Source organism: Equus asinus, chromosome 1 (genome assembly GCF_041296235.1).
Source record: "Equus asinus isolate D_3611 breed Donkey chromosome 1, EquAss-T2T_v2, whole genome shotgun sequence".
Classification (NCBI taxonomy): Eukaryota; Metazoa; Chordata; class Mammalia; order Perissodactyla; family Equidae; genus Equus; species Equus asinus.
The window spans coordinates 154,891,495-154,919,231 of record NC_091790.1 but is presented as its reverse complement, the minus strand read 5'-3'; the positions used below and the strand labels follow the sequence as shown (position 1 = coordinate 154,919,231).

At 40.0% G+C, this 27,737-nt stretch overlaps 1 protein-coding gene across 1 annotated transcript in view; it reads right to left on the bottom strand.

Annotated features, from left to right (window-relative positions):
* Positions 1 to 26,459, bottom strand: part of FAM221A (family with sequence similarity 221 member A) — a 33,702-nt gene extending 7,243 nt beyond the window's left edge. The window contains exons 1-4 of the mRNA XM_044765872.2: positions 26,295 to 26,459; positions 23,419 to 23,592; positions 13,700 to 13,890; positions 11,732 to 11,938 (exon numbers count right to left, since the gene is read on the bottom strand). Coding sequence (XP_044621807.1) covers positions 11,732 to 11,938; positions 13,700 to 13,890; positions 23,419 to 23,592; positions 26,295 to 26,359 — 637 coding nt within the window. The 5' untranslated portion in view covers positions 26,360 to 26,459. The remainder of the gene's footprint in view (positions 1 to 11,731; positions 11,939 to 13,699; positions 13,891 to 23,418; positions 23,593 to 26,294) is intronic.
* Between the last annotated feature and the right edge of the window lie 1,278 nt (positions 26,460 to 27,737).

Genomic DNA, 27,737 nt, shown 5'->3' with positions numbered 1-27,737 from the left:
GGGACAATAGCTCGGTCTTTCAGATTCCTGCCCCCTTTCTCTGCAGCTCCTCTCATGTGGCTTGTGGGAATGTAAGAGAAGGAGGCTTAGGTCGGGTCAGGTCCTTGTGCTGTCCTCTGGTTGCTGAACGCACTACTGATCTCAAACGCTCAAGGCTGGTGTAGGCTATAATTTAGTCTCTCAGCTTGGTAGGGCCTGGTAACCTCATGCTTGCTCTCACGACCACTACAGACCACTTGATGCCTGCCACTTCCTCTGTTGAATCCTCCAGAGCTCAGGGGACCCACCTCTAGCTCTGCTCTGGGGTCACCTTTGCCCTAGGCTATGACACACTGCCTGACAGTTCAGCTGCCTTCCAAGCACCCCCTAAGAGCTGAGAATTATGGACTCCTTCCACATCATAAAGGAACAAATTCCAGCAAGAAGTCATCTCTGTCCAGGACTACATGGCTAACAGAGCAGATGGCCCTCTGCCCCAAGCTCCCTCACATCTGAAATCAAGACAAAAACACATTCTGTTCCTCTCCTCACTCTCCCCTTTCTTCACATCACCTTCCCGCAGGGGCCAGAAAGGGGAGGAGGTTTTCCTTCTTTATATTATAAGATCCTTAAGTGATAAAATACTAGCAGTCACAAAAAGGCAAAGATGCCACTACTACCACTACTGCTTAGCATTATTCTGAAGTACCAGCCATTTTGATTAGTCAAGAGTAAGGAGTCATAAATATTGCAAAAGTAGAGGCAAAAATATCATTATTTGTAAAATCAACTAAACATTTACTTAAAACTCTAAGATTAAGTAATAATGACTGGTAACAAAAGCAGCATAAAACATTTGCTTTCAGATAAACAAACAATAATCAGATAGAAAATATAAAGGAAAGAAAAAAACTCAGGTAGTATAGCTATTAAAAAACAAAGATGAAATACCTAGAAATAAAATTAAGAATTATGTAGAACTTTTATGAAGACAACTGCAGAATTCCACTTAGCTACATAGAAGATGAATAAATGAAGAGACTCAGTATTTTAAAATATCAATTCTTCCTACATTAATCTATACATTCAATGTGACATCAACTAAAATAACGTTTTTATAATAATAGTATGTTTTATAACAACAGAATGTTTTAAAAAATGATCCCAAAGTTCCGAAAGAAAAAGTAAGAACAGGTCACGAAAATTCTGAAATATTAAAATGAAGTCATAAATACTAATTTACTATAAAGCTGTAGTAATCAAAACAATACGGCAGCTGCACAGAAACCAACAACAAGGCAGACTAATGAGCCCGGAACAATTTCTGGGTTGAACCCAACTCTAACACTTACTAGCTGAATAACACAGAACAACATGTTTCACTTCTCTGTGCTAAGTTTCCTCATCTGTAAAACAGGATTAATAATAGCACCTCAGAGTTGTTATGAGGATTAAATGAGCTAATAGATGTAAAGAGGCTGGAACGACTCCTGGCAGTACAAAGCTGCAACCATCATCAACAACATCATTATCATCACTACTTTTTGCCACTGGTAACTTGGTTTTCTGTATCTATTGCATGAGCCTAATACAATCATGCACCCATGAAAATTGAAAGAGAATTTATTTATGGAACTTAACAAGCCAGTTATAAAATTACCGAGAAGAGAAAATGCACAAACATATGAAGGCAATCTTGACAAGAGAACATAAACAGGAGGAATTTACCATACCAAATATCAAAACACACTATGAAGAATAATAACTTAAAACACGTAATATTGGTATAGGATAGACAAATAGGGCAATGGCACAGAATAGAGAGTATGACAGAATATTATAAAAATAAGGTTTCAAATGATTTGGGAAAGAATGGTGCTTGGATAACTTGCCATCAATTTGGACAAAAACTGAAGTTATGTACACCTCACACTTTCACAAAAAATAAATTTCAGATACATGAAAAAGCTAAACATAAAAACAAACACTAAAGTATTAAAGGTAAATGAAGGAGAACATATTTATGAAATTGGAGTAGGGAAGGCTTGCCTCCAGAATTTAAAAACTGATAAAAAAAAAAAAAAAAGACTAACACAAAATGATAGATTAGAAGAAATGCTACAAGATAAATAACAAAGGATTAGTATACAGAATATATAACAAGATTTCCTATAAATCAATGAGAAAAGATAAAACCAGAAAAATGAGCAAAGTGTATGAATAGAAAGTAAGAAGGCCGGAGGCCAGCCCAGTGGCGCAGCAGTTAAGTTCATACATTCTACTTTGGTGGCCTAGGGTTCACCGGTTTGGATCCCCGGTGTGGACATGGCACCACTTGGCAAGCCAAGCTGTGGTAGGCGTCCCACATATAAAGTAGAGGAAAATGGGCACAGATGTTAGCTCAGGGCCAGTCTTCCTCAGCAAAAAGAGAGGATTGGCAGCAGATGTTAGCTCAGGGCTAATCTTCCTCAAAAAATAAATAAAATTAAAAGAATTTAAAAAAAGAAAGTAGGAAGACAAATAAATATGAGAAGACTCTCATCCCACTAACAACCAGGGAAATAAAACTGAAACAACAATAACGTTTTCACACATCAGACTGGTAAAAATAAGTTTAATGACATCAATGATCAGCATAAACAAGAGGAAAGAGGTAAACTAAAACATCACTGGGGGAAGTAGAAACAAGTACGGCATTATTAGATGATTTCACAGAAGGTAGTAAAATTTCACTCGTGCACACACTTCAACCCAACTATTCCACTTTTCTATATCTATCTTAGAGTCATATTCACATAGTGTACAAGGAAATAAGTTCAAGGATTTTTTTCCATAATTGTTTGTAAAGGAAAAAAATGGAAACAATCTAAATGCCATGAAGAAAATGGTTTAGATAAACTGATATATCTATAGGGTGGAATACCATGCAGCAGTTAAAAAGAATTAAGTAGATTTGTGTGTCCTGACATAATAAGCCTTCAAAATTTTTCTAAGTTAAAAAAAAAGTAAACTATAAAAATGTATGTTAAAAAGAAAAATACATAGAGTTCTCGTCAAGATGGCGCTGTGAGCAGACGTTGAACTCGCCTCCTCCCACAAACACAACCAGGTTACAACAATTTTAGGAAGAATCACCCTGGATTGAAAACTGAAAACTGGACAAAAAGAACCCCCACAACAAGGGACAGTCCTGACGAAAGCAGAAGAGGCAGTAACTCCAGCCAGAGAGGAAAAAAGCCACCTTTGGGAGCAGCGGAGCTTCTCAGCTGGCCAGGCAGGAGCCAACCTAAGGTACGCAGCCCTCCCTGGAGAAGTGAGGTCCGGAGCGGGGGCAATACTGCTATAACCATCCTTCGGACTCAGCCCAACTGAGAGGGGGGTCTTACTGTCTGGGTTTGCTGGCTATTAACTGCAGCGAGGACACCCCAGAAAAGCTATCAGCCGAAAGCCGAAAAGATGCGGGTCTTAAAGGGCCCAAGCACAAACTCACTCATTGCAGAAACCTAAAATCACCATAGAGAAGACTGACTGTCCTTTGGTGAAACGAGACTCACCTGGTGGGCTCTGGGGGCATCTTGGTGAGAGGAGGATCCTCTCCGGAGACAGAGACATTGGTGGGGGCCGTTGTTCTGAGCTGGTCCAGGCGTGCTGATACGGACACAGGTGTGGGCCATTCAGGTGCATCCCTTGGGCTGTTAGCCCAGGGGTCTGCCACACCCACTAGAGCACAGATTTAATCCAGTTTAGCCAGGGCAGGCAACCTGCCCTAGGGACTGGCCCCACCTAACAGCAAGCCCTCAGGCTACTTTTCAGCCTGCATTGACTGAATGCCTTGATCCTCTACAGGCAGGCAAAGGTGTCTGCCTCTGTGGGGCAGGGCTTGTGTGAGGACCTGGTGAACTCTGGGGGGCATTGGGGCAGAGGTGGGGGCCTCTGCAGTGTGGCAGTAGGGTACGCTCCAGGGGGTTGAGAAGTGTACACAGACTAGGACTGTGCTGACAGTGTATGTGGTCCAGAGAGGGTTGAGGCTTATCAGCAGCAGAAGACCTGTATTTCACAAACAGCCATAAAAAGGATCAGCCCCACCTTCCAAACCCTGAAACAACTGAGTGCCTCCATGCCAAGGGCTAGCCCTACTCAGCCCCACTAAGAGAACTGACATCAGCCTTGTTGGCCTCAGGCCTATCACAACTGTACGCCCCTGAGCCTAGCAACCAGCTACACTGGGTACCAACCCAATTAAGAGGACAATTGCAATAACAGTGTGATAATAGGCAGGACCAAGATGGCGGAATGAGTGGTCTTCTTTGTCTCTCCCCTGTCAAATCTACAACTAATTGGACATTCACCAATTAACAAAGGATATCCAGATAGCATCTCAAGACGCCTAAGAGTCTCGTACTACTATACATCAGAAGGCGGACGGACTTCCCCCTGGGAGGAGGAAGAAATAGATGAAAACTCTCTTACCCCCGACCCCCGGACAGTCTAGTTCCTGCAGGAGGCTCTCTTCCAGCAGACTCCCCCATAGCATCGCCACACACCAAGGGCGGGAGTGTGCACTCACCAGTGGAGCGACGGTGGAAACAGGTGACAACAGCCCTACTCAAGCCCCCCACGATTACACCTAAGCCCAGGGGGAATCCCCAGGGTCCCGCACCCACCAGCAGGGAAGGCCTCCGCTTGCCATTAGCAGGGAGGCTCCGCCCAGAATCCAGAACAAAGGGAAGCTCACAGCAGGCGGATTCCCCAGCACGGCACCAGACCGCAAGCTGCTGCTGGGCCCACGGTCTCCAGCACACGGGTCAGTGCAGGGGGCACCCAGACTTCCCGTAGACGTGCTTGGGGACACGGTTGGAGTTCCAGCGCCTGGATCTGCGGCCCGGGGGGAGGCTCCGGGGTCCCACACCTCCCCGGCAGGGAAAGCTTCTGCTCACCATTAGCAGGGAGGCCACGTCCAGAATCCAGGACAAAGGGAAGCTCCCAGTGGGCGGATTCCCTGGCACAGCACCAGACCGCAAGCTGCTGCTGGGCCCACGGTCTCCGGCACACGGGACTTCCCGTGGACGTGCTTGGGGACAGGGTTGGAGCTCCAGCACCCGGCTCTGTGGCTCAGGGGGAGGTTCCGGGGTCCCGCACCCCCCCCGGCAGGGAAAGCCTCTGCTCACCATTAGCTGGGAGTCCCCACCCAGCATTCAGAACACCAGGAAGCTCCCTAGAGCAGAATTCCCCACAAGGCAGCAGCTTACAAGCCACTGCCAGGCCCACGGACTCTGGCCATGATCCAGACGAGGCAAGGGGCTCCCAGAGATCCCGTGAGAGTGGAGTGGGGCAGAGTGGAGCTCTGGTGAAACGGCTACGTAGCCCGGGGGGAACTCCAGGTTCCTACAGCAGCCTCAGCGAAAGCCTCTGCACAGCACTAGTGGAGAGGTCCTGACTGGCAATCGCAAGGCGGGAAGGCCCTGGGGCAAAAGTAGCACAGCTAGGTGAGCTAACGACAGACTTCAGAAGATACCCATAGCTCTGCTGGGACCTATAGTGGACAAGTGTGATCTTGTGGGCTCTGTTAGGGACAAAGCAGCGAGTATAGGTGATCCTGCTCCTGGTTGCTGGGAAAGCCCACAACACTGCTGCACACCACAAGGAGGGAGCGCGTCTAAGTGGGCTGCAACAGTAGGCATCAGCAGCCTGAGGCCCCCTTGCAATTGCCCCCACAACCGACGAGGGACCCCATAGTACCACTGTGACTACGAGGAGGGGTCCAGGTCTAGTCAGTAACAGCTGACAGGGTACCTGGTTGGTGCAGTCTAAACAGCTGCCCCCCCACACACACCAGTCACAACAAGTGGAAGCAGCGACTAAACTCTATCTCTATGCAGAGGCACAAATCCACGCCATCAAGCAGTATGAAAAAATATATTCAATCTCCAGAACAGAAGGAAAATGATAAGCACCCAGAAAACAATCCCAAAGACAATGAAAACTATAACATAAATGACGATGATTTCAAAACTGCCATTATTAAAAACCTCAATGAGTTAAAAGAGAATTCAGATAGACAACTCAATGAGTTCAGGAGCTATGTCACAAAAGAGCTTGACACTATAAAGAAGAACCAATTAGAAATACTGGAGATGAAGAACACAATGGAGGAGATTAAGAAAAATCTGGACTCTCTGAACAGTAGGGTCGATAATATGGAGAACAGAATTAGCAATTTGGAGAATAGGAATACAGAAATGCTGCAGGCAGAGGAGGAGAGAGAACTAAGACTAAAAAGAAATGAAGAAACTCTCCGAGAATTATCCAACTCAATTAGGAGATGCAACATAAGGATTATAGGTATACCAGAGGGAGAAGAGAAGGAGAAGAGGGCAGAAGGCCTGTTCAAAGAAATAATAGCTGAGAACTTTCCAAACTTGGGAAGAGAGATGGAACTTCATGTGACAGAAGCCAATAGATCTCCAAACTTTATTAACGCAAGAAGACCAACCCCAAGGCATATAGTAGTGAAACTAGCAAAAGTCAACAACAAAGAGAAAATACTAAGGGCCGCCAGGCAGAAGAAAATAACTTACAAAAGAAACCCCATAAGGCTATCAGCAGATTTCTCAGGAGAGACCTTACAGGCTAGAAGAGATTGGAATGAAATATTCAAAACAAAACTCTGAAGGACAAAAACCTGCAGCCAAGAATACTCTACCCAGTGAAAATATCCTTCAAATACGATGGAGAAATAAAAACTTTCCCAGATAAACAAAAGTTAAGGTAGTTCATCACCACAAAACCTCCTCTTCAAGAAATGCTCAGGAAGAACCTCATTCCTGAAAAATCAAAAAAAGGAAAGGGGTTACAAAATCCAGAACAAAGGAGATAAGCAGAAGGACAATAACACAAAGTAACAGCTCTCCATCAGGACAAAATGCAAAAGAACCAGAAAACAAGTGATAAAATGGCAACAGTAGGCCCCCACGTTTCAATAATCACTCTAAACGTGAATGGATTGAACTCTCCAATCAAAAGGCACAGAGTGGCAGGATGGATCAAAGAACAAGATCCAACAATATGCTGCCTCCAGGAAACACACCTCAGCCCCAAAGACAAACACAGACTCAAAGTAAAGGGATGGAAGACAATACTCCAAGCTAATAATGAACAAAAGAAAGCAGGTGTTGCCAGAGTTATATCAGACAAAGTAGACTTCAAAGCAAAACAGATAAAGAAAGACAAAGAGGGGCAGTATATAATGATAAAAGGGACGCTCCACCAAGATGACATAACACTTATAAATATATACGCACCTAACACAGGAGCACCAAAATTCGTAAAGAAACTATTAACAAAACTAAAAGGAGACATCAACAGCAATACAATAATAGTAGGGGACCTCAACACCCCATTAACACCAATGGACAGATCATCCAGACAGAAAATCAACAAGGAAATTATAGAATTAAATGAAAAATTAGATCAGATGGACCTAATAGATATATATAGGACACTTCATCCAAAAACAGCAGGTTACACATTCTTCTCAAGCACGCATGGAACATTCTCAAGGATAGACCATATCTTGGGAAACAAAGCAAGCATCAATAAGTTCAAGAGGGTTGAAATAATATCAAGCATCTTTTCTGATCATAATGCTATGAAACTAGAAATCACCTACAAGAATAAAGCTGGGAAAGGGCCAAAAATGTGGAGACTAAACAACATGCTACTGAACAAACAATGGATTATTGAAGAAATTAAAGAAGAAATCAAACATTATCTGGAAATAAATGAAAATGAAAACACACTGTACCAAATGATTTGGGACGCAGCAAAGGCAGTCCTAAGAGGGAAATTCATTGCAATACAGGCTCACCTCAATAAGTAAGAAAAATCTTACATAAACAACCTCAAACAACACCTAACGGAATTAGAAAAAGAAGAACAAACAAAGCCCAAAGTCAGTAGAAGGAGGGAAATAATAAAAATTAGAGCAGAAATAAATGATATTGAATCAAAAAAAACAGTAGAAAGGATCAATGAAACAAAAAGTTGGTTCTTCGAAAAAATTAACAAAATCGACAAACCCTTAGCCAGACTCACTAAAAAAAAAAAGAGAGAAATCTCAAATAAATAAAATTAGAAACGAGAGAGGAGAAATCACAACAGATACCAAAGAAATACAAAGGATCATAAGAGAATACCATGAAAAACTATACGTCAACAAATTGAACAACCTAGAAGAAATGGGTAAATTCCTAGATTCATACAACCTACCCAAACTGAATCAGGAAGAAATAGAGAATCTGAATAGACCAATCTCAAGTAAAGAATAGAAACAGTAATCAAAAACCTCCCCAAAAATAAGAGTCCAGGACCAGATGGCTTCTCTAGAGAATTCTACCAAACATTCAAAGAAGATTTAATACCTATCCTTCTCAAACTATTCCAGAAAATAGAGGAAGATGGAGCACTCCCTAATACATTCTATGAAGCCAACATTACCCTGATCCCCAAACCTGACAAGGCCAACACAAAGAAGGAAAACTACAGGCCAATATCACTGATGAACATAGATGCAAAAATCCTCAACAAAATTTTGGCAAACCGAATACAGCAATATATCAAAAAGATTACACACCATGATCAAGTGGGATTTATACCAGGGACACAGGGATGGTTCGACATCCGCAAGTCAATCAACGTGATTCAGTACATTAACAAAATGAGAAACAAAAACCACATGATCATCTCAAAAGATGCAGAGAAAGCATTTGACAAGATCCAACATCAATTTATGATAAAAACCGTCAATAAAATAGGTATAGAAGTAAAGTACCTCAACATAATAAAGGCCATATATGACAAACCCACAGCCAACATCATACTCAACGGACAAAAACTGAAACCCATCCCTCACAGAACAGGAACAAGACAAGGGTGCCCACTTTCACCACTCTTATTCAACATAGTACTGGAGGTTTTGGCCAGAGCAATTCGGCAGGAAATAGAAATAAAAGGAATCCAAATAGGCAACGAAGAAGTAAAACTCTCGCTGTTTGCAGACAACATGATCTTATATATAGAAAACCCCAAAGAATCCATAGAAAAACTATTAGAAACAATCAACAACTACAGCAAAGTTGCAGGGTATAAAATCAATTTGTATAAATCAGTAGCATTTCTATATGCTACCAATGAACTAACAGAAAAAGATCTCAAGAACTCAATCCCATTCACGATCGCAAGAAAAAGAATAAAATACCTTGGGATAAATTTAACCAAGGAAGTGAAAGATCTATACAATGAAAACTACAAGACCTTCTTGAAAGAAATCGACGACGACATAAAGAGATGGAAAGACGTTCCATGTACATGGATTGGAAGAATAAACATAGTTAAAATGTCCATACTACCTAAAGCAATCTACAGATTCAACACTATCCCAATCAGAATTCCAATGTCATTCTTTACAGAAATTGAACAAAGAATCCTAAAATTCATATGGGGCAACAAAAGACCCCAAATTGCTAAAGCAATCCTGAAAAAGAAGAACAAAGCTGGAGGCATCACAATCCCTGACTTCAAAACATACTACAAAGCTACAGTAATCAAAACAGCATGGTACTGGTACAAAAACAGATGCACAGATCAATGAAACAGAATTGAAAGCCCAGAAATAAAACCACACATCTATGGACAGCTAATCTTTGACAAAGGAGCTGAGGGCCTACAATGGAGGAAACGAAGTCTCTTCAACAAATGGTGCTGGGAAAACTGGAAAGCCACATGTAAAAGAATGAAAATCAACCATTCTTTTTCACCATTTACTAAAATAAACTCAAAATGGATCAAAGACCTAAAGATTAGGCCTGAAACAATAAGTCTTCTAGAAGAGAATATCGGCAGTACACTCTTTGACATCAGCTTCAAAAGAATCTTTTCGGACACCATAACCCCTCACATGAGGGAAACAATAGAAAGAATAAACAAATGGGACTTCATCAGACTAAAGAGCTACTTCAAGGCAAGGGAAAACAGGATTGAAACAAAAAAACAGCCCACTAGTTGGGAAAAAATATTCACAAGTTATTTATCTGACAAAGGGTTAATCTCCATAATATACAAAGAACTCACACAACTCAACAATAAAAAATCAAACAACCCAATTACAAAATGGGCAGGGGACATGAACAGACATTTCTCCAAAGAAGATACACGGATGGCCAATAGACACATGAAAAGATGCTCATCATCACTAATCATCAGGGAAATGCAAATCAAAACTACACTAAGATATCACCTTACACCTGTTAGAATGGCAAAAATATCCAAAACCAAGAGTGGCAAATGTTGGAGAGGTTGTGGAGAAAAGGGAACACTGAGACATTGTTGGTGGGAAGGCAAACTGGTGCAGCCACTATGGAAAACAGTATGGAGATTCCTCAAAAAGTTAAGAATAGAAAAACCTTATGACCCAGCCATCCCACTACTGGGTATCTATCCTAAGAACCTGAAATCAGCAATTCCAAAAGTTCCATGCACCCCTATGTTCACTGCAGCACTATTCACAATAGCCAAGTCATGGAACCAACCTAAGTGCCCAGCAACTGATGATTGAATAAAGAAGATGTGGTATATATATACAATGGACTACTACTCAGCCATAAAAAAGGACAAAGTCGTCCCACGCACAACAACATGGATAGACCTTGAGGGTATTATGTTAAGTGAAATAAGCCAGAGAAAGACAAACTCTGTATGACTCCACTCATAGGTGGTAGTTAACATATGGACAAAGAGAACTGATCAGTGGTTGCCAGGGGAAAGGGGGGTTGGGGGAGGGCACTAGGGGTGAAGTGGTGTACCTACAACATGACTAATAATGATGTACAACTGTAATTTCACAAGGATGTTAACTTTCATAACCTTAATAAAAAAAAAAAGAAAAATACATATCAACTGATGACAGCAAATTACCCTCTGGGAAAGAATCTGGGGTAAAGAGAAGTATTCAAGGGGGCCTTATACTTCATTTCTCTTGTTAAAATCTTTTATAACAAAATATTCATTTATATTTACGTAATTTTTGTAATGAAAAAATAAAACAAATACTTGTTGTAAAAAAAAATCCATACACACACAAGTATTTAAAATAAACAGGAACCATATTCTTCTCCCCAATCCCACTCAATTCAGAGGGATCCAGCTCCCTTCAACAGTTCGAGATATAACCGAGCAAACTTTTCCCTACATTACTTAAAACTTTCACATATACAAGCAGATGTATATGTGCACATACATGTACAGACACACATGCATGTGTGTACATTACTATAGATGTGATAACATGTATACATATGTGTGCCATATGCACACATGGACATAAGCCCATGTTTCCAAAATGAGACGGTTACAATGGCAAAAACTGCATACAATAGGGTAGCAGTTTAGGTAAACTGTATCATATCAAGTTAAAGAAGTATTATTCAGCTATGACAGACGATGGGGTTATGGGTTAGAATTTGGGTATGAGTACTGGGGTAGAAGTGATATTTTCTCTTGTGTTTTCTAAATTTTCTATAATAACTATAGATTGCATAGTGGCAATAAAACCATTTTAAAAAATAAAAATCAAAGGAGAGAATGCTTTCTGAAATAAAACATGAAGAACATAAAGTGCTAAACAAATATAAGGCTTCATATTGTTAGCACACATAAAACAATATGACAAACTCACATTTCATATATCATCACTTACCAATTCCACTGTCATCTAATCGCATGTAGCCTTCTGCAAGTGAGCTGAAGCCAGTTAATCCTCCCATTGCTGCATAAGGAACATCCTGTCCCACTGGTTTTCCCTGAGCCAGTCTTTCTTGCTTAGTTTCCACTACTGTGTCATGGGCATATGCAGGCTGACCACAAGCACAAGTGAAGCAACTATGGAATCCTGAACACTTGGAACCTGAATTAAGATGTAAAGGAAAGTAAATGTTTCTAACTATAGGTACTGAGCTGTTGCCCTAAAAATGCTTAGCTTAGCCAAAATCACCTGAATCTGAATCCCTCATACACAGTCCTCTGGCCCTGTAACTCCACCTCCAGCCCCTGGACTCCCTCTCAGCTACTGATCATACTTCTTAAAGATGCTAAAGTGGTAAAGGGGTATGTAGTAGAAAAAAACATACTGGAAAAACCAACTGGGATTAAAAGAAATTGGGTTAAACACTGGAAAGCCAGGAAATGCAGACCCCCTCCTCAAATACTGAGTTAAAAGCAGGTGTGGCAGGGACAGCCCAGGGGCCAGGACCAGGTGAAGAGAGAATGTGGAAACCTCCTTGTGAATCAATTCCCAAAAAAAGCCATATTGGAAGACCTACCCACAGACATAGAAAGGATGCAATGGAATATTATTTAACAAAAAAAGGAAAGAATACTGATACACACTACAACATGGATGAATCATAAAAAGATTATGCTAAGTGAAAGAAGCCAGCCACAAAAGACCACATATTCTATGATTCCATTAATATGAAATGTCTAGAATAAAAAATCCAGAGAAACAGAAAGTAGACTATTGGTTGGCTAGGGATGGAGGGAGGGAGGAATAAGGAATGACTGCTAATGGATACGGAGTTTCTTTTTTGTGGTGACTAAAATGTTCTAAAATTTATTGGGGTGATGGTTGCACAACTCTGTGAATATATTAAAAGCCATTAAATTGCCTCCTTGAAATGGATAAGTTGCGTGTGTGTGAATTATATCTTAATAAAATTATTATATATATTTCAAAAAGCCATATTGAAATGGAGGCCAGAATACACCATTAATAAAATCTTTACACACTCACACTTCTGACAAATGTGTATGAGAACCAAGGCACATAATAAATGAGTTTTATCCAACTACTTCAATACTTAGCCAATGAAACAGATCTAATCCTGCCATCGTCATTAAAAATGTTTTATAACATATTTCATCATAAAATTTCAATTCAAAGTACTACAAAAACAACTGGAATAACTATCCCCTGAAGAAAAATACTGGACTAATATCCTACCTATTTCAAAGGGTTTTTAAAAGGAGGATTAAGTGAAAGGGCATGTGAGATAGGGGCTGGAATTTGGGTATAGATATTGAGGTAATGGTGCTATTCCACAGAAAGTGTTAAAATTATCTTGTTACATTTTGATTTTCCCATCAGCCTATGTTTTAGGCAATAACAATAATCTACCAGCAAATTATAAACTTTTTTCTGACTTATAAAATCTTTTTCAAAAACTTGTAAATAGGATTTACTTGATAAAATTCCCCCATTCGAAAATTTGAATCAGATCACGTGTAGCGATTCTTTAAAATCTTTGACTACAGCACAGCCAGAAGGACCCACAACTAGAACATACAACTATGTACTGCAGGGCTTTGGGGAGAAGAAGAAGAAAAAAAAAAAGAAGATTGGCAACAGATGTTAGTTCAGGTGTCAATCTTAAAAAAAAATCTTTTACTATTACTTATTTGAATTGTATGAGATTAGGGTTTATGAGTACAAAGCATACAAATAACTCTGAGTTTTCCCACAACAATAAAACTTTAGAGTAGCTACCCATCAAATTTTTCTTGGTTGCTTAATACTCTATAGCTGAATAAAACTGGCACAAAGACACATTAAATATTCAATAAAGAAATAAAAATATTTTGTTTGTGTGTTTATAACAATGCAACTCACAGGCATTGCATATAAAGCCGGGCGCAGCACTGTGCTGATCAGCAAAGTGCTTGCACCTGCAGCGAATGGGCTGTGCACCATTCAAAGGGACATAGAGGTAAGCCCCACACTGGCAGCCAGTCACTCGGCAAGGCAGGCTAAGGGGGCGCTGCTGTGGAATCGTTCTGAAGTCAGTTTTATGTTGCTTATACCTAAAAACAATAAAAGGGAATAAATAATATTAATAATAAAAAAATAAAAGGGAAAAACACATTGCAAGTATTACCAGGGATTACAATTTCTCTTCTGTTATATATAAAATGCTTCTTTCTTATTTTTATTTTTGTTTCGCTGTTCTTGTTAGTAAGGCGAAAATAAACTCCCCTATACGCAGTATTTCTGTCAGCCATGTTGCTTTGGTCAGGGAAAATCTCCAGTCTTTACATTTTTATTTTCAGTTATTTAAGAAGAATTTTCACAGCAATATACAAAGAATTATCATATAATTCCCTTAAAATACTTACCACTATAGATTCTTTAATATGCAAGACAACCTAAGAGTATGAAAAAAGTTTGTTATAAAAATTCTTTTTATCAAAGTGCATGACTTGCATTTATTTTCACAGGTTTGCTATTTAAAAGTGAAATAAGTTTAATAAACATATATTAATAGGATGTCATCATCATGGCAGCATGAGAAAATCTCTTTGTCCCTCCTTCCATCTACAGTGAGTAAAACATCCATAACCCAACAAAGGCTCCACTGCCCAACAGATTAGGATGCCAGAGACATCATACATTGGTACACACAAAGGTGAGTGGGTTGGAGCACAGAGAGGAGGCTAAACAGGGGAACAGCAGAGGCAGAACCCAGGATGCTGGATCCCTGGCCACAGCAGCTGAGCCAGCCATCCCCAGCCCCAGAGAAGTTGGTAGGCAGCAGCAGAGGCACACATGCAACTCCTGCAGCCACAGGGAATGGAGCAGCAGTGGAGGTGGAGCCCAGTGATTCCAGGCTCAGCTCAGACCCTAGTAGCAGCAGCAAAGGTGTGCATGGCACTCCTACATCCCAACAACAGTGGCATGTGTCACCACAAGGTAACAGGAAACAGCTGAGACAGTGCCCTGTGTACCAGGTTCCCTCCCCACACTTCTCCTACCATGGCAGCTGAGCTTCCAATCCAGATGATCCCAGACACGGCTGAGGTGCCAGCCATTCCTGTAGCCCCAGCAGCAAAATCAGTGACCACAGCAACACAAGCAACAGCAAGGCATCAGTGACCCCCAGAAGTGCAAGCAGTAATGAAGAGAGTACCAGCAACTGCCCCAACAGAGGCAGTGGAGGGTGGAATGTGCAAATCCTCAAATATAGCCAGAGGCAGCTGATGTAATAGATACTAAAAACTAGTGCTGCAGCACCACCTACTGAAAAACAAAAGAAAGCCTTCTAATCTCTAAGCAGTTAGAAAATTTGAATCAAAACAAAGCTATACCTAAATAAAAAACATGTTTGCTACAAATGCACCAGCAGAGGTATAACTCAGCAAGCACCACAAAAAGCCACGGTACCAGAGCATAACAAAAAGAAAACAATTCTCTAGAAACTAAACATAAAGTCATAGAATATTGTGATCTAACTGATAAAGAATTCAAAATAGCTGTCATGAAGAAACTCAACAAGCTACAAGAAAACTCAGTAAGGCAGTTCAATGAGCTCAAGAATAAAATCAATGAACAGAAAGACCAAAGAGATTGAAACTCTAAAAAAGAACCAAACGGAAATTCTAGAGCTGAAGAACTCAATAAATGTGACAACGAATGCATTAGAAAGCATTGGAAATAGAGCAGATGTCACAGAAGACAGAATTAGTGAGCTTGAAGATAGGAACCTAGAAATGATGCAGGTAGAAAAGGAGAGAGAACGAAGAATCAAAAAAAAAAATGTTGAAACTCTATGAGAATTATCCAACTCCATTAGAAAGAGCAACTTAAGGGTAACGGGTATCCCAGAAGGAGAAGAGAGAGAGAAGGGAGTAGAGAGCTTATTTAAAGAAATAATAGCTGAGAACTTCCCAAACCTGCAGAAGGAACTGGATATAAAAATCCATAGGGGCTGACCCCATGGCCTAGTGGTTAAAGTTCCACATGCCCCACTTCAGTGGCCTGGGGTTCGTGGGTTTGGATCCTCAGTGCGGACCTACTCTACTCATCAGCCATGCTGTGGAGGCATCCCACATACAAAGTAGAGGAAGACTGGCATAGATATTAGCTCAGGGCTAATCTTCCTCAAGCAAAAAAAAAAAAACAAGGAGGATTGGCAACGGATGTTAGCTCAGGGTGAATCTTCCTCACAAAAAAGAAAAAAACAAAATCCATTAAGCTAATAGAACACCCAATTATTGCAACACAAAAAGAACTTCTCCAAGATACATGATAATAAAACTGTCAAAAATCAATGACAAAGAAAAAATATTAACAGCAGCCAGGGAGAAAAAGAAAACAACCTACATGGGAATCCTCATTAGGCTTTAAGCAGATTTCTCATTAGAAACCCTACAGGTCAGGAGAGAATGGAAAGATATATTCAAAATATTGAAAGATAAAAATTTTCAGCCAAGAATACTCTATCCAGCAGAGTTGTCTTTCAGATATAAAGGAGTGAGGGAGAAATAATGGCTTTCCCACACAAACAAAACTAAGGGAGTTCACCACCACTAGACCTGCCTGTATATAAGATGTGTTGAAAGAAGCCCTCCTACCTGAAACAAAAAGGCAACAATATACAAAGCTTTCAGCAACATGATAAATAGATGGAATGCGAAAGTTGCAAATCTGTATCAAAATAAGATAGTAAATGCTTAATTATAACATAAAGGTTAAAGGGAAAGGAAGCATTAAAAATAACTATAACCACTTCAATTTGGTAACAAACTCACAATTCAAAAAGGGATAATTTTGGGGCCAGCCTGGTGGCACAGCAGTTAAGTTCGCATGTTCTGCTTCAGCAACCCGAGGTTCACCAGTTCGGATCCCAGGTGTGGACATGCCACCGCTTGTCAAGCCATGCTGTGGCAGGCGTCCCACATATAAAGTAGAGGAGGATGGGCACAGATGCTAGCTCAGGGCCAGTCTTCCTCAACAAAAAGAGGAGGATTGGTGGCAGTTAGCTCAAGACTAATCTTCCTCAAAAAAAAAAAGGATAATTCCTGACAACAAAAACATAGATGGGAAGAAGAAAAGGACAGAATCTGCAAAGGCAAATGAAGATACAAAGCTATCAGCAGAAAAAGAACTATCTTATCTACGAGACCTTTTATACAAACCTCATGGTAACCACAAAACAAAAAATTCAGAACAGAGTCACAAAACACAACAAAGGGGAAACCGAGAAACACATTACAGAAAACCACCAAACTGAAATGGCAGACAGAAACACAAGGAAAAAGAAACAATGGAAATGTAGAACAACTAGAAATCAAAAGATAAAAGGGCAGTATTAAGCCCTCATATATCAATAATCACCCTAAATGTAAATGGATAGAATTCACTAATCAAGATACAGAGTGGCTGAAGGATTTAAAAACAAGACCCAACAATATGCTGCCTCCAGGAGACCCATCTCAGCTCTAAAGACAAACATAGGCTCAGAGTGGAAGGGATGGAAGATGATACTCAAAGCAAATGCCAACCAAAATAAAGTGGGTGTAGCCATACTTCTATCAGACAAAACAGACTTCAGGCCAAAGAAGACAACAAAAGATAGAGATAAACATTATATAATGAAAAAGGGGACTATCCACTAAGAAGACATAACACTTATTAATATATACACACCTAACATAGGAGCACCAAAATATATAAAGCAATTATTAACAGACCTAAAGGGAGAAATTGACAGCAACACAGTAAGAGTAGGGGACTTTAATACCCCACTTACATCAATGGATAGATCATCTATCCAGAAAGTCAACAAGGAAACATCAGCCTTAAATGAAACATTAGACCAGGAGAACTTTATATATATATATATATATATATATAACATCCCATCCAAAAGCAGCAGAATACACATTCTTCCCAAGTGCACGTGGAACATTCTTAAAGATAGACCACATGTTGGGAAACAAAACAAGACTCGACAAATTTAAGAAGATGGAAATCATATCAAGCATCTTTTCCAACCACAATGGTATGAAACTAGAAATCCACTACAAGAAAAAAGCTGGGAAAGTCACAAATATGTGGAGACTAAACAACATGCTACTGAACAACTATAGGATCAATGAGGAAATCAAAGGAGAAATCAAAAAATACCTGGAAACAAATGAAAATGAAAACACAACATATCTAAATCTATGGAATTCAGGAAAAGCAGCAGTAAGACAGAAGTTTATAGAAATACAGGCCTATCTCAACAAACAAGACAAATATGAAATAAACAAACTAACATTACATCTAAAGGAAATGGAAAAAGAAGAACAAAGCCCAAAATCAATAGAAGGAAGGAAATAATAAAAATCAGAGCAGAAATAAATGATATAAACACTAAAAGGACAATAGAAAGGATCAATGAAACTAACAATGGTTCTCTGAAAAGACAAACAAAAGTGACAAACATTTAGCTAGACTCAATAAGAAAAAAAGGAGAGAAGGCTCAAATAAATAAAATCAGAAATTAAAGAGTAGAAATTACAATGGACACCACAGAAATACAAAGAATTATAAGAGAATACTCTGAAAAGCTATACGCCAACAAACTGGATAACCTAGAAGAAACAGATAATTCCTAGAATCATACAACTTTCCAAACTGAATCAAGAAGAAATATAGTATCTGAACAGACCAATCATTAGTAAAGACAGTGAAACAGTAATAAAAAAGCCTCCCAAAAAACAAAAGTCCAGGACCAGACAGCTTCCCCAGTAAATTCTACCAAACATTCAAAGAAGATTTAACACCCATCCTTCTCAAACTCTTCCAAAAAAACGAAGAGGAGGGGATGCTTCTTAACTCATTTTATAAGACCAATATTACCTCGATACCAAAACCATACAAGGATGACACAAAAAACGAAAATTACAGGACAATATCACTCATGAACGTAGATGCAAAAATCCTCAACAAAATATTAGCAAATCAAATATGGCAATACATTAAAAGGATCCTACACCACAATCAAGTGGGATGTATTCTGAGGATGCAAGATGGTTCAAAATCCACAAATCAATCAACGTGATACACCACATTAACAAAATGAAAATCACATGACCATCTCAATAGATGCAGAGAAAGCATTCAACAAGATATAGCATTCATTTATGATAAAAACTCTCAATAAAATGGGTGTAGAAGTAAAATATCTCAACATAATAGAGGCCATATATGACAAACCCACAGCTAACATCATACTCAATGGTGAAAAACTGAAAGCTATCCCCCTAAGAACAGGAACAAGACAAGGATACCCACTCTCATAGTATTCAACATAGTATGAGAAGTCCTAACCAGCGCAATTAGCCACGAAAAAGAAATAAAAGGTATACAAATTGGAAAGGAAGAAACAAAACTGTCACTATTTATGGATGACATGATTCTTATAGAAAACTCTAAAGAATCCACCAAAAAAACTATCAGAAATAATAAATGAATACAGTAAATTTGTAGGGTAACAAAATCAACATACAAATATCAGTTGTCTTTCTATACACTAACAATGAACTAGCAGAAAGATTGAGACTACAATCCCATTTACAATCACAATGAAAAGAATAAAATACCTAGGAATAAACTTAACCAAGGAGGTAAATACCTATACACTGACAACTATACAACATTGTTGAAAGAAATCGAAGAAGATGCAAAGAAATGGAAAGATATTTTGTGCTCATGGACTGGAAGAATTAACATAGTTAACATGTCTATATCACCTAAAGCAATCTACAGACAACATGCAATCCTTGTCAAAATCCCAACAACATTTTTCACAAAAATAGAACAAAGAATCCTAAAATTTATATGGAACAAAAGATCCCAAATAGCCAAAGGAATCCTGAGAAAAAATTATAAAGCTGGACGTATCACACTCCCTGATTTTAAAATATACTAGAAAGCTATAGTAATCAAAACAACTTGGTACTAGCAGAAAAACATACACACAGATCAAGAGAACAGAATTGAGAGCCTAGAAGTAAACCCACCCATCTATGGACAGCTAATTTTCAACAAGGGAGCCAAAAACATACAATGGAGAAAGGAAAGTCTTTTCAATAAACGGTGTTGGGAAAACTAGACAGCCACATGCAAAAGAATGAAAGTAGACCATTATCTTACACCATACACAAAAATTAACTCAAAATGAACTAAAGACTTGAATGTAAGATCGGAAACCATAAAACTCTGAGAAAAAAAGACCAGCAACATACTCCTTGACATCAGACTGAGCAGAATCTTGTTGATTGTCTCCTCAGGCAAGGGAAATAAAAGAAAAAATAAACAAATGGGATTACATCAAACTAAAAAGCATCTGCTCAGCAAAGGAAACCATTAACAAAATGAAAAGATAACCTACAATTGGGAGAAGATATTTGTAAATTATACATCCATAAAAGGGTTAATATCCAAAATATATAACAAATTCATACAACTCAATATCAAACAAACAAACAACCCAATTAAAGAATGGGCAGATAATATCTGAACAGATATTTTTCCAAAGAAAATATATAGATGGCCAACGGGCACATGAAAAGATGTTCAACTTCACTAATTATTAGGGAAATGCAAATCAAAACCACAGTGAGATATTACCTCACACTCGTCAGAATGGCTATTATTAAAAAGACAACAAATAACAAGTGTTGGAGAGGTTGTGGGGAAAAGAGAACCCTCGTACACTGCTGGTGGGAATGTAAATTGGTGTAACCACTATGGAAAACAGTATGAAGCTTTTTAAAAATTAAAAATAAAACTACCATATTATCCAGCTATTCCTCTTCTGAGTATTTATCCAAAGAACACAAAAATACTAATTCAAGAAGACATATGAACCCCTATGTTCATTGCAGCATTATTCACAATAGCCAAGACTTGGAAATAACCTAATGCACATCAACAAATGAATGGATAAAGAAGATATAGTATGTACTCAGCCATAAAAAGGTTGAAATTTTGCCATTTGTGACAACACGGATGGATGGACCTTAAGGGTATTATGCTAAGAGAAAAAAAGCCAAATAGACAAAGCCAAATACCACATGATTTCACTCATATGTGGAAGATAAACAAAAATACAGATACAGAGAACGAATTGGTGGTTACCAGGGGGAAATGGGGGTTAGGGATGGCAAAACAGGTAAAGGGGCATATGCGTACAGTGACAGATGGCAACGAGACTTTTGGTGGGGAACACAATGTAGTCTATACAGAAGGCAAAATATAATGAGGTACATCTGAAATTTATACAGTGTTATAAATCAATGTTATCTCAATTTAAAAAAGGTTTATTGCATAAATGATTAAAAAATTAAATGTAATCAAAATAAACTGAATTTATAAAAATATATTTTAATATAATTTAATTTTTAACTTCAAGATAAATTATCAACATTTTCAAAAGACAAAGCTCTACATTAAAACACTGTAAGTAATTTTCTTAAATAGACCACTTGCGTTCTTCTCATAAGATGGTACTCAGTAAAATAATACTAAATGTATTATTCTCAATATTAATTTCAGTAACAGAAGTTAAAATAACAATGAGATATCATTTTTCACTGAGCAAGAAGAGCCAAACCATACATAATTTTTAAACTATATGCAATTCACAATGCCGTCAAGAGAGTTACAGAAGAACCAATCCCACAAAATAATGTTTTAAGAAACTTAAAAAGATCCATCCTTTAACCTAGACAGCTCTTTTTTAGAAAATATACCCTAAGAAAATAATTCCATGTATAGAAAGAGCTTTGTGCATAAAGTTAGTAGTAGCAACAATACCTAAAATTGGCAAAAAATATATGTACATACACACACTCAACATACTAATAATAAGGGAATGGATAAGCGAGTTACTAGACAATAATTTTCAAATTTTTTAGCAGTGAAACCCTTTCTTCAAATAAAATCTTTTACAGAATCATAATATATAAAATAGGTAAAGGCAGAATTGGTTAAAGCAAGGGAAAGGGCCAGAATTGGAGTCTGTCCTTCCTCTAACCTGCCTGTCCACCTGGTACACCCTGAGACGCCCTCACAGCTCTGGAGGACACCACGAACACCACTGGACCAGCCGGAATACCGAGAAGGATTAACAGTCTTGTTTACAATTACTGCATAGCAATGTGGAAACATATTTCTGTGACTCTGTCAAGAAAAACTGGTTTAATATTTATACGCACACTTAACAACTAAATGAACTACGTTTAACAACTAAATGAACTACGTAAGGAAAAAATTACACGAATATAGTAAAACGTAGGGACAGTGGGTGGCTTCTGGCGGTGAGTCTTCTTTCAACTATTCTATATATTCCTCTTTTACTTTAATAACCATGTTTCAGTTTTAGGGAAAAAAAAATTTAGACAGAGATCTCACTGGGTGACTAGTACTAAAGAAAACTTTTCCATCGAAGTTGGGTTGGGTCCATTTTGAAGGCTAATTCCATGCTGTATAATCATACATTGATAAGAGACTGGCACTAAATTTGTACAAGAATAAATGGTAAAACTAACACAAATTCACCAAACTCCTCTGTATTTCCGAAAGATATCAACGTAACCCTCATCCTCCATTCCTCCAGTGTTTTTACTTGGGGTTGCTACATAAGTTTCAAGACAAGCTATACACAACATTACTCATCCTAGCAACTGCCTAACAACCTTTGGCAAACTGCAAGTCTGTAAACAGCAAGTAGACAAAGAGTCTCTCATCAGAGAGCCCCAGAAACTCACACAACAGGGCAGTCCTCCTTCCGCTGTTCCTGGGGAACAGAAAGTTACAGTTGTTACCTAAAAACATATTATGGGTTCAGTGATTTTTCCGTGAAGCAGCTTTGTCCTTTGGAGCTTTACAACCAGGACATCTGACAGCAGGAAAATTTAAAGTAGAACATGACAAATAGCCAAATGCAAACCTCAGGTACAGCCAACACACATCAATGACTTGAAGCCTCATGTATTCCTTCCTTCCATGTGCTTTCCCTGGAAAAGGACCACTTGTAATAAAAAGCTGTGTGCTTATATTTTTGTTTGGTTAAAAAAAGATATCAACACAACACATTTCTTAAAGTGTAAAGGGAGATTAGTACATTTGAGGAGAAATCCTTCTATTTGTAGACTGGTAACCTGTTCAGGGTGGGTCAAATTAAGCAACTCTTACAGCAGTTGTTCAGTCTGACGACCCATCCTCCACTACCTTGTCCGGTGGTGGGAGAAGCAGACTGCTCCCAGCCTAATTGAAAGAGCCCTGGCAAAGCCACAGGGGCACCACATCTTTCTTAGCAATGGCGAGAGAAGAGACGCTTAAAGTGATGGACTCCATAGGGAATTCTAATAGAATAGAAAAGAAATTTTTATATTATAGCAAAGAAAACCACTTTAGATAATTTCCAGCATATTATATAAAGGCCTGTTTTTTAATGTTTCTCAATTATCACACATAATGTTATTTATAGAAGGAAGATATGCTCTGCTACAGTTTTATATTTTCTAATCACCAGAAAACTTAGAAATAAAATATCTTACCTATGTGTACAAAAACACAGTGTCTCAGGACCCACAAGTTTACAATCCATTCCAGTTGGTGATCGCCAGCTCACAAATAATCTGTTCTCTGAGCGCATAGGTAAAACTTTTCTTTTGTATTCTTCATATTCTTCTGGAGTAAAAAGTTTCCCTCCATCGTCCTCACCAACAATCCTAAAAAAAAAAACAAAACAAAACTTCTCAAGCCCTGAGTATTTATTTTGCAGGTTAAAAATACTAAACCCTAAAAGTAAACTATACTTGTATAGTCAAAAGAAAGGCTGCTTCAGCTTTGACTTTTTTTTTTTTTTTTTACTTTAGTCTCATATTTCCTTCCTTCCTTCCTCCCTCCCTCCCTCCTTTCTTCCTTCTTTTTTGTGGTGAGGAAGATTGGCCCCGAGTGAACATCTGTTACTAATCTTCCTCTTTTTTTTTCTTCTCCCCAAAGCCCCATACATAGTTGTATATGCTAGTTGTAGGTCATTCTAGTTCTTCTATGTGGGATGCCACCACAGCATGGTTGATGAGCAGTGCGTAGGTCCACACCCAGGATCATGAACCAGTGAACCATGGGTCGCCTAAGTAGAGTGCACGGGCGAACTTAACCACTCGGCCACGGGGCTGGCCCCTAAGCTCATATTAATAGCAAAATTACACACAATGGTAATAAAGCTTTTGCTCCCCATATCAAAGAGGATTATAAATAAGACAGTCAATGAATTTGTAACATCTGACTTTGATTAAGGTTCACCACTGGAGAATTACCACATATTCATCTCAACTTCTCCTTCGTTTCTGAAGGAGAACATGCCTAGTCTTCTCATTAAAAGCTGGAGCCTAAACTGCTAAAAGTTTTAACATTTTCCTCCTTTATAAATAGTACCCCTCCCCGCAAAAAAACAGTACAAAAAACATCAACACAGAAGACATGACTAATGTGCACACCTGAATCCAAACGCTGGCTAGGAACTTAAACTCATGTGGGACCCACAAACACCCCTGGACCTGCACAAGCTCAAACCCACATGTGTGTTGGGTAATCAGGCGCATGATTTTTTAATTCCAGAAGTAAGACCTCAAAATCTTATGGGAAAAATTAATCCACCGCTATTTCTTAATTTCTTAAGAAATTAAGAGTTGGCTTCCCCAGAGAAGAAGGAAGCACAATTAAAAGAATCTGTTCAAAACTGAAGAAACTTCTTGAAAATACCCCCCTTTAAAAGTCATGAAAAGTGCTGTTTGAAGAATGATCCAGAATTTTTTGTGCAATCCATACCTTCTTCCATACTTTCAAGCCTTTAGCTGAAGTAGATAAATAAAACCAATTCAGAAGCTATGAAATCATCACACCCTTCTTCCTTAAATAATTTAGATACACAAGAGAGAAAAAACAAAGGGAATTTTATTCTGAGACAAGTTCTAGGCCATTTCACTTTTATAATAGCTACCAAGAAGTACACCAACAGGTACTGGAAAGACTTTAAGATCAGCACAGATCTTTAAAGAAAAAGATCATTTGTATTTAAGTTCTGAACCAATCCAGTTCAAACTTTGTTGCATTTACGGAACCCCCAAGGGATCCAGTTCAAATGCAGATTCAGATTAATAGGTCTGGAGTGGGCCTGAGAGTCTGCATTTCTAATAAGCTCCCAGGTGATGTCTACACCAATGGTCCATGATTACCACACTTTGAGTAGCAAGGCTCTACCTTTTATAGCAAATTGTTTCAGGTTAGCTATGTTTGCAAAAATAATTTCCCACCAGGCCCTAACATTTTCTGGGCCACGCAAGAGACTACAGCTGGAGGCCCACACTCCACATATCTAAATATCTTAAGTTATCAGTCAAAACCAGGGCCCAGCAACTTGTTCCCAGGGAAAAGCCCTGGAGACTCAGGGGCCAGCTCTGCCTTGGGTGAGGGCTGGGTGGAAGCCGTCCTGACATAGGACTCCTGGAGCTACCTGGACCCACCTGAACCGGGCATGAGGCCTGACGCACCAAGCTCCTCACCCTCACTTTTCTGGCTCAGAACTACCAGGCATTTCTAGGCATTACCCAAACTATACCACCGAGACAGTCAGAGGGGGTGCAGTCAGCATGTGAACTCTTGGGTGATTTGGGGTGACCACTTTTAAGTGGAGCAGCCCCCCTTGCTCAATGAGGTTTCCCAGGCAGAGCTGTGATTGTCTCACTTCCCGGTTATACACAAACATTCCACACACACACACACACCCGCATCCTCCTGCTTGTCCCTCTCCAGTAATTCCCACTCACCCACTTCCCCAACTATCAAAACCTTTCTTCGGATGCCGGCCAAAAGAACAGGTCGCCGCAGGTGCACTGGCCTCTGTGAAGGCCCGGGGCAGTGAGTCGTGTTCTCAAGCCAAAGAGGCAGCTGCTTCTCCAGCTTCTGGAGAGGAGTTTCCCCAGAACCACGGAAACTACACCAGTCGGTGTCTTTCTCCTAAAACCAGCCCTTTGGGGTTGGGAGCACGCTTGGAATTTCACCACTCATCCCATTACTAAACTACCATGCCAACTGGACGTCTGCTAAGTTCATAGGCCCCGAGTATTCCATGTGTAATTCTTCAATGGCCATTTAGAAAAAAAACAACTGGACCTTTGCATAAATCTAGAGTTACTAATCCTTGTGGGAAGCGGTCGCTGCGGGAGACATCTTAAACCGCCTTGGAAGAGACTGACTGGAATAGAACTGCCCGTCATTCAAATACTCAATTACAGAAAGACAAAACTTGAAATCGACGTAAGCCTCCCCCAACAGCCCGGGGACGGATTCCGAGCGTGCCACCTGCGCTCCCTGGGGCGAGGGGCCCGGCCGCCCGAGGTCTCGCCGCCCCGCGGAGCCGCCGCCTCACCTCCGGTACTCCAGGTACTCGTCCAGCGCCGCCGCGCCGCCGGCGGGGAACGTCAGCCGCTCCATGGCCGCCGGGGAAGAGAGCCGCACCCTCGCCGCGCGCCCCGTGGCCCGAGCCCCGAGCCCCGAGCCCGCCCGTGCGCGAGCCGACCGCCGAGCGGCCACGCCCCCGCCCGGCCGCCTCCCCATTGGCCCGGCCCGAAGACCGCGGCGTCGGCGCAGGGCGCGCGCTTCCACCTGGCCGCCCGCGCCGGGCGCGAGGAGCGCGCTGTCTCCAAGCCCAGCCCCGGCCGACAGGGGGTGCTGTTTACCGCCCTCCCCAAAGCTTGCCGCTGACGCTTCTCCCTTTCACGGGTCTGGCAGGACTCTTTGTAAAGGAACAAGTGACAAGGGCGTGCAATACCTCGCATGAATGCACGCACGGACGTGGCTTATTTCTTTGTGCAGAGATTTTCGCTGGTTTTGAGAAAGTTCTGGATAGTTTCAGGACCCCCTCCCCATAATCACCAGCCGTGTTTTCAAAATTGGCGTTTAAAAACCTGTGACGTGTAATCAATAGTCCTGCCTCCAGTTTGGCTGTCACGAAAGCAACATGTTCTTCAAAGGAAGTGAAAAGCGGGTTTAAGGGGAAATAAATAGAAACCATTTGGTTAAGATTTTTTAAAACCTTTGGAAATAGCCACAAAATCTTTTTTTTTAAGTTGAATTACCTTGCGATTGGTGATTTGTCCATAATTTGGTTTAGCAACCTGGAAAAGGGGTCGGAAATCCATCGTTACTCAGGAGTCTAAACTCTCAGGCTCCCTGGAGATCAGCTTGAGCGCCCTCTGTAAATTATCTGAGAGGGAGAACCGGCAAACAAGAAAAATAATTCATTGAACTACAATACTTTATTCCAAAAATACTTTCCCGAATATTTCTGGTCCAAAAAACAAAATATTATGTAGACAGATTGTTTAGGTGCTCCTCCTACCTCCCTTTTCACTGCCCTTTCTTCACTTCTAAAGTCGTCCTCCTCTCAAGGCGATCCCATTCCCACTTTGACGTCCTCACTACCTTTTGTTAATTACTCTCCACCAGTGTTATCTCCTAACTCAGCCTTAGCCAATAAACTTTGAAGTCTCTGGAACATATTTGCATTTTATAGAGAGGTTTTAAGGTTAAAAAATCTTTCAACACTCAGATAAAGGAGTGATCCTGAAATGGGGTTATTTTAGGGGAAGGAGCCCTGCTCAGTACTCTCCCCAGTCACGCCCTGTGGGGCACTGCTACCAGATTTCTCGTTATGAGCACCTAGCCCTACTTTTAGGCAGCAGCTAGACTAAGAAATATAAATAGCAGAAAGTGCTAGGCTATGTGAGCTTATAGAATAGTGGCAGGGGAGTATCTAGGGAGGCAAATACAATTTAATAAATCTAGAGGTAAATAATTAAAATAGGCTTGG